The 18,500-nt window shown below is 35.3% G+C and overlaps 1 protein-coding gene across 1 annotated transcript in view; it reads right to left on the bottom strand.

Moving 5' to 3' along the window:
• LOC104501163 (diacylglycerol kinase beta-like) overlaps positions 1–18,500 on the bottom strand; it is a gene marked incomplete at both ends in the record, with an annotated part of 32,746 nt that overhangs the window by 3,323 nt on the left and 10,923 nt on the right. The window contains 3 exons of the mRNA XM_010144925.1: positions 3,984–4,057; positions 8,129–8,245; positions 12,108–12,140. Of these exons, the coding sequence (XP_010143227.1) occupies positions 3,984–4,057; positions 8,129–8,245; positions 12,108–12,140 (224 nt within the window). The remainder of the gene's footprint in view (positions 1–3,983; positions 4,058–8,128; positions 8,246–12,107; positions 12,141–18,500) is intronic.

Here is an 18,500-nt window from a genome sequence, read left to right as displayed (position 1 = left end):
GCAGGAAACGTCAGTGCACGGAAGCTGTTCTCCAGTGCATCCAACCGCACATTTGTCAAGGAAACAATTGTTTAAACTCACCTGCTGGTCAGGCAAATAAATTGTAAAATGGGGAAGTGGAAAACAAAGTAATGAGCATGGCAAAACAACGGCATGATTTAAAAAGGACTCATGCGAGAAGCGTTACCCTTAAGAACAGTCTTTAGAGGCACTGGATGCTTTCTGTTGAAAGAAACTATTTTTTCAATGATGTATCAAATACATACATTCTATTCATAGATTATTGAAAGCCGTTGTCTTGATTAGTCAGATCTTAAACATAGACATACAGGACTGTTAGCTCTCAAGTGAAATGGATGTACTGCAATATTTTTGATTAACCACACCTGTCCATTTCACACACAATCACTGAAAACATATTCCAGTGGGATATAGCCCGAGAAAGACACTTGACTGGGTTTGCTGAACTCCTATCCAATCTCATGTTTAATTAAAATCTGTTTTGGTGTGTGAAAGGCTTAAACTCATCAACTTTAATTCTTATTTGCTACTTTCTTCTTAATAAACACTGTATTATATTTTTCGTTTTATTATAAACATATGCATTATCCATTGGACTAAATAATTTAAGTCCAAACAACTGTAAATGCATTTGATATTCAAGAGGTGGGCAATAAGTATTAATCTCTCCATTAAGAAAAAAAGTATAACTGGGTTATTTTAGCTCTTTATTTTGCAATTATATCTGAAATTCATAGCATTGGTTTTTAAAATAGAAATTTATTCAATAACAACATTATACTTATCACTATACATTTTACAAAACTCTGGCTCTCTAATAGAATCAAAGCTTTAAAACTTATCAATAAGGTGTTATATATGGTTGTAAAGAAAGTATCTCTGTGTTCTGAATGCACTTTTTCTACATATCCATTTGTTACCCATCACCCCTCCATTTCAACACTCAAAAAACAAAACTAAAGCACCTAACATTTTTACCTTAAAGTGATTCTCAGTTCTTTTCCTTTGTATTTGAGAGATTTCAAAAAAATTGCAAAAAAAAAAAAAAAGAAATGACAGAGCATTATTGGGGGAGTGCATTTATTCAACTGGTTGTCAGATGCACACACTCACTCCAAGTCTAAGGGCAGTGAAATGGGCTGAGTTACCATATGGCAAGGCATAAAATCTCATACAGAGAACTGTGGGAACACTGAAGTCTTGACAGTGCCTACAATAACCTTTTTGTGTTCAATGAAAGTCAGTTAGAAATCATAACTTCATTCACTATGATCTCTCAAATACAGAAAATCCTTAGCAAAGACTGAAGAACAGCTTTCAGTAAAAGATTACCTTAATCTGAATGAGTCAAGATAATGAAATTCTCATCTACAAAAATAAGTAGGATTTTTTTTCCCCCTCATTGCTGTGGAAATCTTACTTTTGTTACAGCCTATACTCTACTCCTAGCCTCTCAATGCCTGACCAGATTACAAATCACCTCAAGCAAATGGCTTGACTTGAATCACTACAGCCATGCACTTTGCAAAGATATTTATGTCTTCAAATGTCCTATGATATTACTTTTCGCAACATATAACTGCCACAAAATTAGAGGGAGGGGGAGTAGGGGGTGGGTGGGAAATATGGGATTCTTCTCTTTATGGTTAACAACTGTAAAGCAGCCAGATAAAAACCAGAAAAAGTAAAAAAGTTAAATATTACTGTTCCTTGAAACTGTTTTTATCCTTCAGATGAAATCTTCAAGCTAATATGCACTCTTAACATCCTTATTTTTTAATTTTATTATGGTATTGATATGAAATATTAATACCTAAAAGGCAGAGGACAACCCCCTTCTCACGAAATAGTTCACATCTGGACTTTTTTTTTTACCTTTTTGAATCTAAATTTAGATCCTACCAAGAGATATTATCTCCTGCTGGTAACTTACTTTATGCATGTTTATGTGACTATGCAGTTGATCTCTTGATGTGCTTCTCCTAACACAGAAAATACTGAGTGTAACTGTGACACATTAGTATGAAGTTTAACATTTTATTTTGTGTGGTATCAAAGCCAATTTAAGAGGTTCTCAAACTTCACTATACTCAATTGCTGGCAGCTGCCCTCATGCTATACCTTCATTGTGTAATGACACTTGTAGTTAATGGTGTTAGTGATTGAAAGGTGTGTAAGGCATTCATTTTTTGAATTGAAATTATTCCTATGATCTGCTTGGCCTCAGTAACAGTTGCATTAACATAAACTGAAAAGTGTCAGGCTGTAAGACGTGAAAGGGAATAGGAGCTTGGGAAGGGGATCACATTTTAAACTTGCTTTTACCCTGAAGAATATCTAACATTAAATGACATCCCTCGTGCATTAAACCCATTCAGATGGTAACACTTGAGACCAATTATCAGCTGGGAACTGAAAGCTGTGAAATAGAATTTCATTAAACTGTTTCTAGGTTATAACAAACTATGCAAGTGCAGCTCTCCAACCTGACTCTCACCTACAGAATTCTAGACTGGATCCGTCATCTACTCCATATTGGTACTATAAAAATGTCAAGCTAAGCGCTAGCGCGTTACGTTCCACAATGCCCTTGAACTGCACAGAAGACCAGGGCTACCTGGCACAGCTACTCTGTCCGAAATGAATGTTTAGGATGACTCATAATGGTTCTGTTGTGATTACAAGGTGTGTTCTTGAAACTGTTCAGAATTAATCTTTTAGATCGTTAACCACATTTGACACAACTAGAGTTGCTGACATATTGCTAATATCTAGGTAAAAGTAGTCCAGGGATTACATAATCAGGTCCTAAGTGATAATCTGTTCTCTCAGAGGCCTTCAAACCCAGTTTTGGTTAAATGTTCTTCAGCTCTGAGAATTCCCCTTCTACTCTGCAAGATTTTTTGCCCTTTTGCCAGTTTACTTTAAGGGATGCTGTTTGAAAGAAGTGATCTAACCGAGGCAGTGGGGAAAAAGACACACTTGCAGTTTACTTGCTTGGTTCCAAGTTTAGAATCACACCGGATCCCTCTTTTTATGCTTTCGGGCACCCACATCACCCAGTATCCACAGGTGTCATCTTCAGTCTCATCTTGGCCAAAAGACTATAACCTTTTACAAGAACTGAAGGATAAATTACAACACTGACATGGTAAACAAGGCCATAAAAATGTGGGGAATTATGTGATGATCAAAAGTGGCCACATCATTGTTATAATTTGTGATTCTGAAATAACACTCTGAAAAATCTGTTTGGGGGGTAACCAATTCAGCATTTCCGCTTGAGTTTGACGGACAGAGTAGGAAGAGAGTGATCCTTACCTCTGTTTTCTCATGCCTCTGATACACTAACTTTTAAACATAAACTTAGCTATTTTGAATCTAAATCAATGTAATCACTCACAAATTTAAGCATGTCTTTAAATTTTTTTATGGTTGGGCTTCAACATTTCAACTGGATTGTTAGATCACTTCCTATCTACAGAAATCAAAAGGTTTCTTTGTAGGAAATCTTATGGAGAGGCTGGAGAGTCTACTCACCAAATCTCTGACAGACAAATTGTACATTAGAAAATGGAATACTGTTTTCAATTTACATTATTGGCCTGTCTGCATATTTATTATGGAGATTAAAACAAAACTGTTATAACCACAAAGTTGCAGTGCAAAATATAGCATGCAAATGGCACAAATCCGTACACATTAAATATAGCTACTTTTTCTGATGTGAAATAAAACTGTTGTATAGAACTCAGTCTAGTTTTTAACTTCAGAATTTATAACTATATGCTAGCGTGTACCTCTTCTAAACAGGACAAGAGGATGTGTAAATATGAGGCATAACAGTTTAAAATGTTGGATTTCTTTTCATATACAAATTTTTAAAGTTTATTTTTAAACACAACACAGAGATCAAAATAGAGAAAGGAAAGAAAAACCCCAAAAGATAAAATTATCCTTACCTTTCTCCTTGTTTCCCACCACTTTTAGGATTGACAAAAACTAAAAGTGGATGAGTGCCTGGAACTGGAGTGATCTAAAAGAAGGGAACAACACAGCCACATATTAATGCTGTGTGTTGCATTCATTTTTTCCTATAGCAGACAGAAAACAAGAAGCTTAATGCAAACCCTATGCTACGCTACATAATCCATCTGGAAGCAATTCTATAATTTGCAATAATCCTCACTTCATTAATTTGCCACAACTGCAAGTGACTTTTTTTTAATGCTGTCTTACAGGTGCGATGCCATTTTAACCTATAATTCTATTGAAATATTGATTATATATATATATAGGTTACATTCATCAAAAGAGAAGAAAACTTTAAATGCAAGAAATGCATGATTAATTTTGACAATAATTTCCTATAGAAAAAGCTATGAAGAAACCGTGTTTTGTAGTGAGAAATGACACTATACTATAAAGGTCAAATATAGATAAATGAAATTTTAAACTCAGAGTACTTTTTAATTCTTTTTTAAATTACAGAAACCTGCAATATTTAATATGATATGAAATCACACACTGAAAAATGTAACAACCAGAACAATAATGAGTTCTTTAAACACCTTAGCTGGAAAACTTCAAAAACTAGAGGATAAAATATGTGGAAGAAGGGCATGCCTGAGGAAAAGAATGGAGCGGAGCCTGCACTGAACGAAACTGACTTATGCCTTGTTTTTAAATTCTTTTGTGCATGGGAAGTTTTACATGTTCACATTAATGTTTAGCTTTACAAGCTAACACTTTCCTCTTAAGTAATAGAGTTAGTCTGCATTTTCAGATAGATACTGCAAGATGTGTGGCTTAGTGCCTTGGCTCCACAGGCTTGAAGAACATAAAAAAAAATTACATCAGATGATATCTTTCTAATATCTGTTTTTAAACAATAAAGCTAGACTATTCATATTTAAAATTATCATTTTTAGATATATGTCAAATCTAGAATGGTTAAAAGCATATTAAAGATTCAAAGTCAACATCTCCGAAGTCATGCACTATCAACCTCAGAGATGAAGCTTAGACTGTTTCAAAATGATACACTGAAAGCTCTTGCTCCCAATCCTTATTCATAACTCCTTAAATAACAAAATCTTTTTGGTTGAAGATTTCATAAAATGTATTTTAAGAATGAACCTGAGAAACAGGATAGCTAAGGAGTCTTACAGGCATCCTATAGACATAGGCATATGATCTTACAGGCATCTAAAGACACTTTTCTCCCAGTAGGAAGTGCTAGGCACTACTGTGTCAACTCTATCCATAACTTCACAAACAATGGATTGAAATCTGTTCCAACGTACATAAAAAATAATGAAAAACTCCAGCAAACTCAGTGGAATTAAGCCTAGCATAAAAAAACCCCAGTATCACATTCCAGCACAGTATGTTGTTATAGTAAAGTGCTGTATGTTGAAACATATATCAAACTGCAGGATATAGTGAAGTTTGTCATATATTTAATTTTTATCTACTGTTTTAATCAATTTTAGTTATTTATCCAATTCCCGTGATGTTTGTTCCTGTGAACTAAGTGTAAACCAATGGTGCTCACTGTGACAGAGATGGACTAGCTCTGAAAACCCTTAGGACGCAGGTTAATTAATGAGACTCGTCCTAAGGTTATATATGATCTATTACTTCCTCTAATTAGAAATAATAATCCTGATCATTATGCTGGTTAGCTAGAAAGAAGTAAGATGAATGTGCTTAACTATGATTAACTGTCTTTAAGTCGTGCAGATCTCCACTGCCACTAAGTTATCTGCTCACCGCTGTCTGATGGAAAGAAGGTTTGGACTTGATATTTTTCTCAACAAAAGCTAAATGATGAACTTACTTCTATTTTAAATCTTTTATTTCAAAATTTAACCATAATATTACAAGTAGAAGGTTTCAGACCATCAAGGAGCATGGAAGATCATGTTAAAATGAAATCATGCCAGAAAAATCAGAGTATTAGAGTACCATGCTTGGACCAGATATGGGAAAATTAGAGTAGTATACTTTGATCAGCTACATAAATTTTTTGCTTTAGGCAAATTACTAATATTAATTGCCAGTTATATTTATGGAATCTTGCATCTTTGTGGAAATAGTTTCAAAATTATACAATCTGTGAGCAAAAAAACCAACCAACTGAAAAGTCTCACTGATCCCAGCCTTTCACTACAGTATCCTTCAAGATCCACTCAGCCTTCATAATAATCCGGTTATCGAAACTTTAATGGTTGGTGCTAAGATGGATTCCTGTTACTCAAAACCAATTTTATCCAAAGAAAAACAATGGTCCATGGTATAACTGGCAAAATAGGGTCATCACTGCAGTGTTATTTTAAATGTTATCACCATGATTACCAGCATTACATCGGGCACTACAATATAGACACGGCATTACAGAACAATACCAGGCACTACAGAAAACACCTCAAATCCATTCAATAATTATTCTGCCATCTTAGTCCTTCTCTTTCTTTCTCTCCTTCTCAAGGAAAAATAAACAAAAGCAATGATGAATCCTAGGCTTTGGATTCATCATGGAAAGAGAAGATGGAACATGAGTTTTGGATCATACTAACAAATTTATAGGAAATCTTATGCCCTAATTACCTGAAAGCACAAATTCTAGTAATTTAAGGTTGTGTATGCATGAGTCGGTGATGCTAGGTGTTTGCTATTTCGAACAGACCAAGTACTATATCCCAAGTGCTGTATCATGAGTGGGAAACAGAGACGTGAAAAATACCTGAAAATATACTATGAGCATAAGAAATCTAATGCTTGGAGTAAAACCAAAATTCCTAATGATACATGCCGCTGCTCCCAAAAGGAAATGCCAAAGATGTTCCCCTATCTAGAGCAGTTGGGCTCACTGGAATTGCACAGATATCACACAGAAGTTACAATAAACCTGCGTGCTCTCTTTAGCACCAGTTTATTAGTCACACTGTGACTCATTAGACAAAACTTGAACTTGATGTCAGTGAATACTCTAGCTTTCTTGCTTCATACTCTGTCACAGATGATCTGGATAGCAATGCAGCCTGAAAGGATGGTAAGCACAGGAAGAGACCCTTGAAAGCCATGGATAATGATAGCTGTAATACCCTACTAGGTCATCAATGGCGCAGCCATGTAACTGCATAAGTTTTAGGGTTTCGGTTTTGGGTTTGTTTTTTTCTTTTTCATTTGGGTTGTCATAACAAAAATGTTTCAGTGACCTAAAAAGATGAAACAATAAAATAAGCTGACACAATAAGGTATATCACGAAATAACTGTGAGGTGTACAGTATTTGATATATGGTAACAGAATCTCTACATTTTACTGAACTTCAATTGCAACACATTAGAAGATACAGAGAATAGTCAACTATGTACATTAAATGATTATTACATTGTTATCATAATGATCATTTAACTCCTGAGGAAATAAAGCAGCAGCATCAAACCTGTGAACATTGATTTTACCCAAAACTACTTGAATCTTAAGGTAAAGAAGTCAAACAGTTCAGACAGAACTTCTGGCATGCCTCCAAGTAACCTCCCTAAAATAACATTATCTCATCACACACACAAGTTTTTCTTTCAAATAGAAAAAACTTGCATTTTTATTCAACTATTGCTATTACTGAAACCTTTTTCTTCTCTCCAGTCTTAATTTTGATGTGCCAAATACCCTACTTGGAAATATCTGGACAAATAACATCCCTGAAGTTTACTCCATCCATCTGTTACTTACTTAGAAGATCCAAATGAGAACAGTGAACAGTTATCAAGGCATAGACTCAGAGTTATAATGTAAATTCACACTATGCTGCATGACAGGTAGTAAAACAATCAAGCTTGGCTTCACCCCATAATACATGTGTTTTAGAGATAGTTTTCCCTCCACCTTAATGTCTTAGGAAATCCTACCAGTCATGTGAAAAGCAGATTTCCACCACAGAATTCCTGTACAGATGGAAGAATTTACCTATTGTATTGTTAAAAGTGAAGTATTAAAAGAGTAAATGCATAGGAAGTATTTCACTTTAAAGGTGGCGCACACCATCATTGTCTTCATTCCTACAAGTACCTCCTTTATAATTACAATAATAAACACACCTGAAGACCTTGTCCATCTACGGTGACAGAATTTGCTCTTTGCATTTTGTTCCTTTCTCCCAATTTGTTCATTTGCTGGGGGCAACTCTTCTCTTTTTTCACTGTTGCCTGTCTTTCCTTGAAAACAGAAGAGGAGAGGAGAAAACGGAACTTAACACATTATCTAATGCTATACAACTGTAACTGAGACTGTGCCTCCACAAAGTTGCTTTTTGACTAGAGAGTAATGTCAGATTCTGCTTTAATGAAAATGAGATCTCGGTCAAGTTATTACACAATGTCTGGCCACTTCACACAGCATCTATCTATGTGCCTGGACATTCCACAATGACTCGGCAATAGATGGATGAAAAGTGTGCAGTCACAACACAAATCAATGCAATGATGTGAAAAGATGAGCTGACATTGCCAGGATGGCATTCCGAAACTTGAAAGCCAATCATACAATATACTTGATTCTTTAATAAGCACATTGATAAGAGATCAGTAATTTATCAAAAATTCATCCTAAGTATTAGCAAAGGCTGGATGTCTCAGGTGTACTTTACCACTTAGGCAAAATGCACCTGTTCTAAATGTACCATAATCAATTGGCTGAGTGGCTTTTTAAAAACAGGTATTTTGTGTCAGAAAGAAACCACAGTCCACATCAGATTCTAAGTTGTTGGCAACTTTTGATGCTGATACACAGCACAATCAGATGGTTATTTGAAAGAGGAAACCTCAGAAGTATGTTGCTGTAATCATATTCTCAACTGTTGTCAGGTCATTTCAGAGAACTCTGAATGAAAAAAAAACAAAAAGTCCTTGCTTCCTGTATCTCATTTATCCTATTTATAAACTGCACCCAGCACGTGCTTTTAGGTTGTCCAAAACCACAAATTAACACAGCAGATGTTTATCAAAGAGAATCAGTGTCCTCAATCCCAACTGCACCCCAGTCACTTTCCTCGCTTTACAAGAGGGCTTTAAAATAGGCAGGGAAATGAGCTGGCACAAGCTTGCTGCACTAGAAAGGTGCATGAAGGACACTGTTGCACCCCCTGCAACTGCACTTAGTAAGCAGTTCATTAAATGTTACCATTTATGTTCCATACCAGGCCAAACCCACACCTCTGTGCCACCTCTGAGAAAGTCTTAGGGAGTGCACTAGCAATTAATCCATGCTGCTCCTTCTGGAGTGGTTTAAACTGGTAAGAAACATCATTGACACAGATTCTCTGGCAGGGCAGTAGTAACTCCCAGCTTAACACAGTGCCTTCTGACACAGATGGGGACCATTACTGTTTTTATACCATCTTTAGTTTCATTAAATTTGGAGACTGACACAAGCTCAATCTAGCCCTGATGCAAACAGTGGTCCCAGTCATTCCAGGCTGCTTCGGGGAGCCAAATGTTTTGGGGAAATGTGGCAATTCAACCACATTTTCTCTAAGAGGATTGACAAACCTATGTCACAGAAAAAACCCAAACCAAACCATGGGAGCTGACACTATTTCCAGTATGCAATGAGATTCCTAAGAGATTAGTTAGCTTGAGCTCTTGGCTGCTTTGAGTAACTTGAGTTCAAGAGGAGGTCCAAGAGTCTAGACTACAATGTCCCTGCTTTAAATCAAAAACAGTAAAAGTACTTGGAGCTATTCACACCGGCCCTAACTTTCAAAGCTCAAACCGTCCATATCACTATCTAAGAAATCACTGGCTCGGCATTTACTGATTTGACCATTTTTTCAGAAAGTAGAACTAAGATGAGGCATCCAGAGTAACATCTGTGAACTAAACATTAAATCACAGTGGTATTGGTTAGAGAGTAAGAAACCAAGGATAGTGAGTAAGAAACTTCAGTACAAAGGAAGCTTAACACTTCATTACATATGTAAGAAGCAGCTTTGGGGTTTTAAACAACTTTGTAAATAAGGACCCAGAAAAGTAAGCATACCACGTTAAACAGGTTTTTATATTATGGTCAAATCTGGGTCCTAAATATTGCAAGATCCTCAAAAAAATGAAATCAAATGTCAGTAATGCAGACACACAGCTAGTAAAACCCTCTGGCTTCTAACGAAAATCACAGATGGAGAGCAAATCTTAAAAAGTCTAGAAAAATGTTTAAGCTAAACAACATACTTGTGATAGTTCAAAGAAAAATGTAACAGAAAGGAACAGATCTAGTACACTGAGTATATGCATTTACAGAGGTTAAAAAACCACACTGTTTGAAAAAGGGCTACTTCTAAAGTGCGGCACTAAAAATCTTCAGTGCTGAGAACTGTCTTTACATGGGATGCTTAACTACAGTGCCCAAACCTGCTGTTAACAATCACAAGCAAAATGCAGCAACAATTACCTCAAGTAAAGATTTTAATATTACAGAATCACAGAATGGTAGGGATTGGAAGGGACCTCTGGAGATTATCTAGTCCAACCCCTTTGCTAAAGCAGATTCACTTACAACAGGTTGGACAGGATCACATCCAGGCAGGTTTCGAGTATCTCCAGAGAAGAAACTCCACAATCTCTCTGCACTGCCTGTTCCAGTGTTGTCATCCTCAAAGTAAAGATTTTCCTTATGTTCGGATGGAATAATTTTTATTCCTACCTTATACAGACAGCAGCAAATACCCTCAGCTGGCCTTGGCCCTATGGCTGCTGCATTAACAACACTCCTTCTCCAATTTATATTACCTGTTCCATAAGCAAAATGATTGTTTAACTCACAGACTAAAGACAGCTTCTAAGCAGTGACTGGACAAGATTAGGCCACACATCTCACACAATATAAACAAAAAAGTGTATTTGTGATACAGAATTGTCTAGTATTATTTAAAAAATCAAACATGGATATCTGACCTCATTATCATCAAAGAACTGCTTTCTTGAGTGATGATTTTTGAAGAAAGTACAAATATTCATATCACCCATCTCATACGCATGATACCACAATACGTCACCACATGTACCAATAGTGCTCTCTGAAACATTTCTGAAGAGGCTGATAAGAGATTCTAGATTTCCTAGAGTTACATAGCCTATAATTTTACAACTGGTATGAAATAATATCTCTCAATATTGTGTATATTAATTCCACTGACTAAATCTAATAATGGATCACAAAAAGATTTACCATTTCATTAAAAAAATCTTTTAAATATTCTTTAAAACTTTGTTTTATGTATGAAATAGGAAGCTGGCTTTCGAAGCCACTGAGGAAGTTTCTTTCAGGAACTATAATATTACTGTAACATTACTAAGCTATCTGAATGTGTAAGGAACTAAACAGTATCATTTTTTAAGACGATAACATCAGTTTAATAAAATAATCTGTGGATAATAGTCTACAAATTCTAGTAAAGTTATGACAAATTTGACATGCATTGAATAAATGGTTTTGCAAAATGCAAAAAACTTATTTTGTCAAGGTAAGAAATGTTTCTCCAACAGTCATGCTGTATTTAATATCTTGTTAATTAAAGCATACAAAATGATCAATGTACCTGTAAACCATTTTTTAGTGGACATGCATGATGACATTGACAGAGATACTGAATACAGCATTTTAAAAGCTATTGTACATTTTGATGGCTCAAAGAATTAAGCTTTTCTGGGGTTTTTGGTACATGCTGGAGCACATACCTTTCAAAATAGTGCTTACCACAACAAAAATTTTTTCCACCCATTTTTGCACCTTTCACACCTTCGTTTCTCCCCTTGAACTCCCACTTTGAAGTCAATATCCATTAATTGGAGCTTCTACCATTCAGTATTGCTCCAGAGAGATCACTGTCAGATAAGAACTACACCCTTATTCATCCAAATAAGAAAACAGAATTGACAAATAAGACAAGACCTTTCAAATGGTAACACAGAATATCACGTCTAGATTTTTAGTTCAGCCCCAAAATGCACTTTATAGCAAAAAGAATGTCAATATCATGATCTGTTAGTACTTGTGCGTACATGGATGCCTCCCATTACGCACCTCAGGGAGCGAACCTCCTAAAGTGGGTAGCGTCTGTTGGAAAAAGAGAGTATTAGGCTGCAACACTGAACAGCTGGGATGGCAGGGGGCACGGAGAGAGTGCTCACGAAGAACATTACCTTGCAACAGTTGTACTTAAAAAACAACATACATGGGGCTTTTTGACACATTTGCACAAACATAATCCCTCAGTGTTTTGGCTGCCATATTATATAATTTATATTCCAGGAAGTATGTGCGGGATCATTCTAGCACCAGCTAAAAATATTTGAAAACCTGAGGACTTTATTCTTTCGAATAGTAAAAAGAAATACATGGTACCTGGGGAGTATTCTTTTTATTCAACCTTCCAAGTCTTTCAATCGTCATCCAAAGCAAGGAATCTTATTTTTTCTACTAAAATTTACAAGCTATACAACATTCACCCTCAGAAATTACTTCCACTCTTTCTTTATATAGAAGTACAGTCTTTTCCTTTACACAAAGACTAACATTTAGAAATTTCATACTCTATCATAGCTGTTGTAAGAAAATACATGAATAGAAAGTAATGGGTTACTAGTTACCTCTTTAACTGCTGACACAGAATTCAGTAACAATGCAGCAAAAATTGCTTTTTCGCACCTTGTCTCTTAATCAGTAAGTGCAAATCTAATTTTCTGGATTGTTTTGTGCAGAGCTGAAATTATTTAAAACAATTTAATTTATATATTACACAGCCATTTATTTACATATTAATTAGGACTGGAAAGCCATTAGTGAATTTTTAATACCATTACACAGTTTGTCACGTACCTACTAAAAACCTGAGATTACTTCTATATGATAATTACTTCTTTTATACTATATGCCTTCAGATGAGACATATACCCTAAAACCCAAACTCGGAATAGAGGTGCATAAGGAGAGAACCAAATTCTATGTTAATATGCATAAACTGAAACAGTTATTAAAATCTTATTTTATCTTATTTTAGAACTCTGAAACTTGAACTTCAAAGATATTGATCAGGGAAATTTGGTTATAGAACATCAGATGGACCACATGGAATACCATGTAAAGGTATCCTCAAATGTTTGCAGGGTGAAGGCCATGTAAGTTTAAATATGTGACTTGAATACCAAACCAATGCTATAGGGTTTTTTAAAATAACTTGAGGAAGGTTGCTCCTCCAGGAGCATAGAGTTATTTGTTCAATGACATGGGAAGCAAGGGATACAAACCTATGCTTTAATGTCTAATTAAATAGTAGAATATGTACTTCAAGACCATCATTTTGTAAACTTGCGTGGTATTCAAGACCCTGCTTACAAAAATTCCATTCCATGCAATTTCTGCCCATTGTTAGACAATAATCAAAGAGAAACAAGGATTCAGATACCCTTGAATATCACATCTAACAAACTATGATTTAGATGTGCTAAAATATTTTGAAAATTTACTTTATAAAGTTTTATCCACATTTCCAGCTCTACCCCTGTGAACATACTAATCAGAAGGACCAATACTAGAATACCACATCATGCTGCCTTGAAAGGTCATAGAGCTGTAGGACAATACAAATACCCAGCTCAACATCCACCAGCTGAAGCCAAGTCATCCTGTGGACAAGATTAGCAACCAATTCACTAGCAAAAATACTGTCCAGTGAGCTACACACATGCCCATACTATAAAGGAAAGGTAAGCTTTTAATTTATCAGACAGCAGGATTGTAGCTAAGAAAAAAAAAAAATCACATCGTGTCAATGAGAAGGAGGTATTTTGTCATCCATAGAACTAGTAGCGAAAATACGTGGAAAAAGACAAGGCTGGAATGGAGACAATGTCATCTAAGAATAGCTTCCAAAATAGCTGAACAAGGAATTGCTACATGATAACTTTATATAGCTACTTTGTGTTTCTTGTTTAACTGGTCTTAATAAAGATGTACAAAATTACACGTCAAAACCACAATCAAGTATTTCTCATTTAGCATGTCAACCTTAGTTTGTTTAATTGGCTGAAGATAACTTGCCTTACACCTTGCACCCATTCAATATATGCATCAACACACAACAACATTAGGGCCCAAGACTTTTAATTTAATTTGTAACCTAAAATGAACTTGGGCTATAACTGACAATTATATACACTGGCCAAGAATTACAAAAGAGTTGGAAAATAATTTTCAAAATAAAATCATGTTAAACTCCAATGACAGAGGATGTAAGAAATAAACTTGGGGACAGAGTAGCCATGAGTTGTGGGCAGGCAACTAGATATAACTTAAAATGATTGAATGGCTGTCATTTCAGTTTATCAGCATCTTATTATTTTAACATTGAACTGTGTTTGCCGAACAGATATAATTAGTTAGGAAGATACATTTTCCTCCAGGGCAATTATTAATTTCCTTCTGACTTCAAAGAAATGAAAATGCTCTTAACATAGATAAGCACACCATTATATTTCAAGTCTCTTTCAGATTCTCAGAGAACTGAATCTGCAGTATGATCTGCAACTGAAAAGTAAAAAAGTGGTTTTGTTTTGGTTTTTTAAAATCTTTTCAATTGCTATGTCATTACTTAATATTCAACAAACAGATTTAAATCCTCCCCACCCCCCACAGAAGCATATATATGCAAATGATTGTTGTTTTTTGTAGCATCTCTTTTCAGAAACTCAGAATAAGGCTAGTACTCCACTTGAAAGGATTGAGTTGCCCAAAAAGATGCTTACAACACTGCACCAACTTTCTGCACTCCATGTTGAACTTGGATTCAACTGAGTTAAAACAGATACCTACTATAATAAAAACAGAATAATCGTTTTAGGATTAAAAAATGGAAAAGCGATTGAGGAAGCTCATTCTTCAACCAACATTTGCTATTTTTTTTTTCTCTTTATCTGTCTTTGCGTTCTCATGTGAGTAACATTTACCTACCTCACAGGAAAATAATATTATGAAAATCTATTATCAAACATGGAAAAAGTGCCTGTTGAACCATATTGCAATTATAACACAGCCATCAAATATTTTATAGAGTCTCTCTAAATACTGATAGTAAAAGAAAATTCTTGTGCTATATTTTCAGCCTTAATTCTGTGATACTTTTTGCCAGCATCTCAACACACTTGGTATATTTACACAAAGGTTTGAAGTTACATACTGCACATTGTTTAGTTGCACAAGGCACATTTCTTAGCTAAAACATTTATAATCTGCTATCAGTATTGGTTTACATGCCTAAATAGAACTATTTATAAACAAGATTTTTGAACATTTGTTTTCTTCTACAATAAAATGCCAAACAAACCCAAACTAGATATATCTGTTTCTTCTACCAAAATAAATAGCCATTTATATTTAAAAAAAGAGGTCAAATAAAATTGATTTATGATGATACTTTATATTAGGTGTATATAAACAAATTTGTGATATATAAAAATTCTATACATATTTTACGTAGAGAGATAATTTGGCATATATATGTTCTATATTTGTGTATTCTATATACAGCACCATGTATTATATCAGAGTCACCAAACTGGTCTGTTAGCTACAATTTGCTGTTCTGGTCCATATCCTCTGTTTTTCCATTTCCTAGGTGTCCACTGACATCCAAAATCACTGCTGCAACTGTGAAGAACAAATAAAAAACCCCCTGCCCTTCCTGACTGTAATCTCACTAAGGGTGACATTTCTCTTCCCAATAAACATAGGCATCTCAGCTCAGGAGACTGTTCTGAATTACTCGCTCAGGGTCTCTTTATATACAAGAGAAATTCCTCTAAGAGTGACTGGCACAGCCCTCTCATACCGTCCCTTCTAATGGCTGAAGAGAGAACCTAAATGTCTGGTCACCTGAAAGTTAGATGGCTGGTCTAAGGTAAGAAAGAGGGCTCTCATCTTCAAAAACAGAAACTGCTCAAAACGGAACTTCTCAAATGTTATTCCTAAATAGGATAAGCTACATTCTTAGCTGAAAAAGAAACCGTGGGGAAACTCATGCAGTTGGTACTATGTATATCATGAAAGAATCACATGTCTAGGTGGGAATTCTGCACAAAAGGCCAAGATGTTTGCGAGCGGGAGATTCCTATGTTATCTCTAGGAGTGGAGATTCCTTGAGCTGGCGTAAATAATGGCTGAAGGAGGGAGTCCTGTGAAGACAAGACAGCTTGGTTTTGGTTAAGCAAAGAAAGCAAGCAAATGTTGAAGGTCCCAGTGTCTAAACAAAGTCCCTTGCCCAATTAAGGGCCAAATTAATATTAAAATTTACAGCCCTCAATACGCTAAAGAGCCAAAAGATTTGCACGCTAAACATATGACAATGTTGTTCAACTCTCCAGCCAAATCATGCTAAATGTCATCTAAGAGGTAGAGACAGAGTTCAGATATAAAAAGCCAGGAGGAAGAGAAAGACTGGCAGGAAAAGACTGCAGACTTCTCAGGGATGGTCGATAGGCTGTACTCCTCTTCCTCTGCTCAAGACAGGGATGCCTTCTGGGTAAGAACTGTGCTCTCACGATATGGTGAAAATACCCAGGACCGTTTTCTTTTGCTGCCATTACTGTTCTGTATTAGTTATTAGGCCTATTGCAGTGAGTGCATTTATCAATGGCAATTCCAAATCTGTTAGATCTGTCATTTTAATAAATGTTTATTATCGCTACTGGCTTTGCAAAACTGTTTCAGTGCAAGCCCTTGGCAGGCAACTGCCAAACTCCTACCTTTAATGCAACGATCTGTCTAGATCCAATGACATATAAAGATTTTTTTCATATCTCGCAGCAGTGCTTTGAAATGTTTTACTAAAATGTAGTCTGTCAACTTTAAAACTAGTCCTTTTCACTTCTCTGTTTACCATATATAAGGCTTGTTGTATGGTGAACTTTTTTCAAGTTAAATAAGTCTAATTATAAAGTGTGTGTGCAGATCTCAAGTGATAGTCTTTTAATAGATGTCAGATACACTTTAATGTCACTTTCTTTTATTTCAGTAACGTTTTAATTAATTCATACTGATTGAATAAATGTACATTGAGACTTGTTTCCTAATGAGGGCGCATTTAGAGGAAAGGTTTTGCATCATTCTGATATCCTGTGGGTAATTATATTCTAATTATATGGTGGGGGGAAAAAGTCTATAATTCAGTGCTGATATTGTTCATTGGACCTAATTAATTACATGCACATAATGAAAGTTCATGATACGGTTGACTGGCAGTGAGTTTAAAAATCTTTAACTCAGTTGAATCCTAGCCTACCAAGAGTACAGAATTAGATCCTAACCAAGTCAAAAAATGGGTATTGGAATGACATGAGTGAGTAGTGAAGAAAAAAAGCTTTGTCTCTCCTTGTAATACAGCTTCTCTCCCTCTACCCCTTTATAAGGCAAAAGGGAAAAATGCTAACGTATATTTTGGTTTCTTCATTTCACGTCTTCCTTTACTTTGCTTCATTTATTGATGAACACATAGGATGTTCTAATTTGTATTTATGTTTGTAGAAAAGTAATTAGATTATTCTATTTCCAAGCAAAATAGATGTAGCCTTGTGTAATGACAAATCAACCTAGTATTTAATAAATATATATTTATTTCATAACCTATGATGATTTTGATTACCTATTGCTTATGTGAGTTTTACAATGAACTATTTTTTAGTTAATTTCTATCACTGGATTTGAAAACTATAATTAGAACTATTACTACTGGAATAAAAAGAAAATTATTGAATAAATTACAAAACACAAGGTACCCTGATTATGATCTAGGCATTATTATATGGCAATTATCACAGTTCCTATAGTAATCAGTATTTCAAAGGGGGAGAGTCTGGTACAATATTGAAGATAAGAAGTGAGAGAAATAAAATTTTTAATTGGATACGTTTTCTTGCATTCAATTTTCAACTTCATTCTTCAGCATCTGGGACAAATTGGTCATCACGATAAAAAGTTTGGAACAACTCACTTTTTGTTTCTTTTCTCTTATGAATGAATTTGGCTTTTCTTTTGTCTAGTGAAGATGATTCTAGCTTTTTAGGACAGAATCACTTAAGCATAACTTCTACTTATATATATATATGTATATCACAGAATTATTTTGGTTGGACAAGTCCTTTAAGACCGTCCAACTGTTCACCTTGCACTAAACCATGTCCCTCAGTGCCACGTTTACACATCTTTTAAGTACTTCCAGGGATGGGGACTCCACCATCTCCCTGGGCAGCCTGTTCCAATGATTCACAACCGTCACTGTAAAGAAATTTTTCCTAATATCCAACTTTAATCTCCCATGGCACAACTTGAGGTCATTTCCTCTCGTCCTGTCACTTGTTACATGGGAGAAGAGACCAACCCCCACCTCACTACAACTTCCTTTCAGGCAGTTGCAGAAAACAATAA

This window comes from Buceros rhinoceros, unplaced genomic scaffold, assembly GCF_000710305.1.
Source record: "Buceros rhinoceros silvestris isolate BGI_N320 unplaced genomic scaffold, ASM71030v1 scaffold9031, whole genome shotgun sequence".
Classification (NCBI taxonomy): domain Eukaryota; kingdom Metazoa; phylum Chordata; class Aves; order Bucerotiformes; family Bucerotidae; genus Buceros; species Buceros rhinoceros.
The sequence above is the reverse complement of the archived record's forward strand: the minus strand, read 5'-3'. Positions and strand labels throughout refer to the sequence as shown.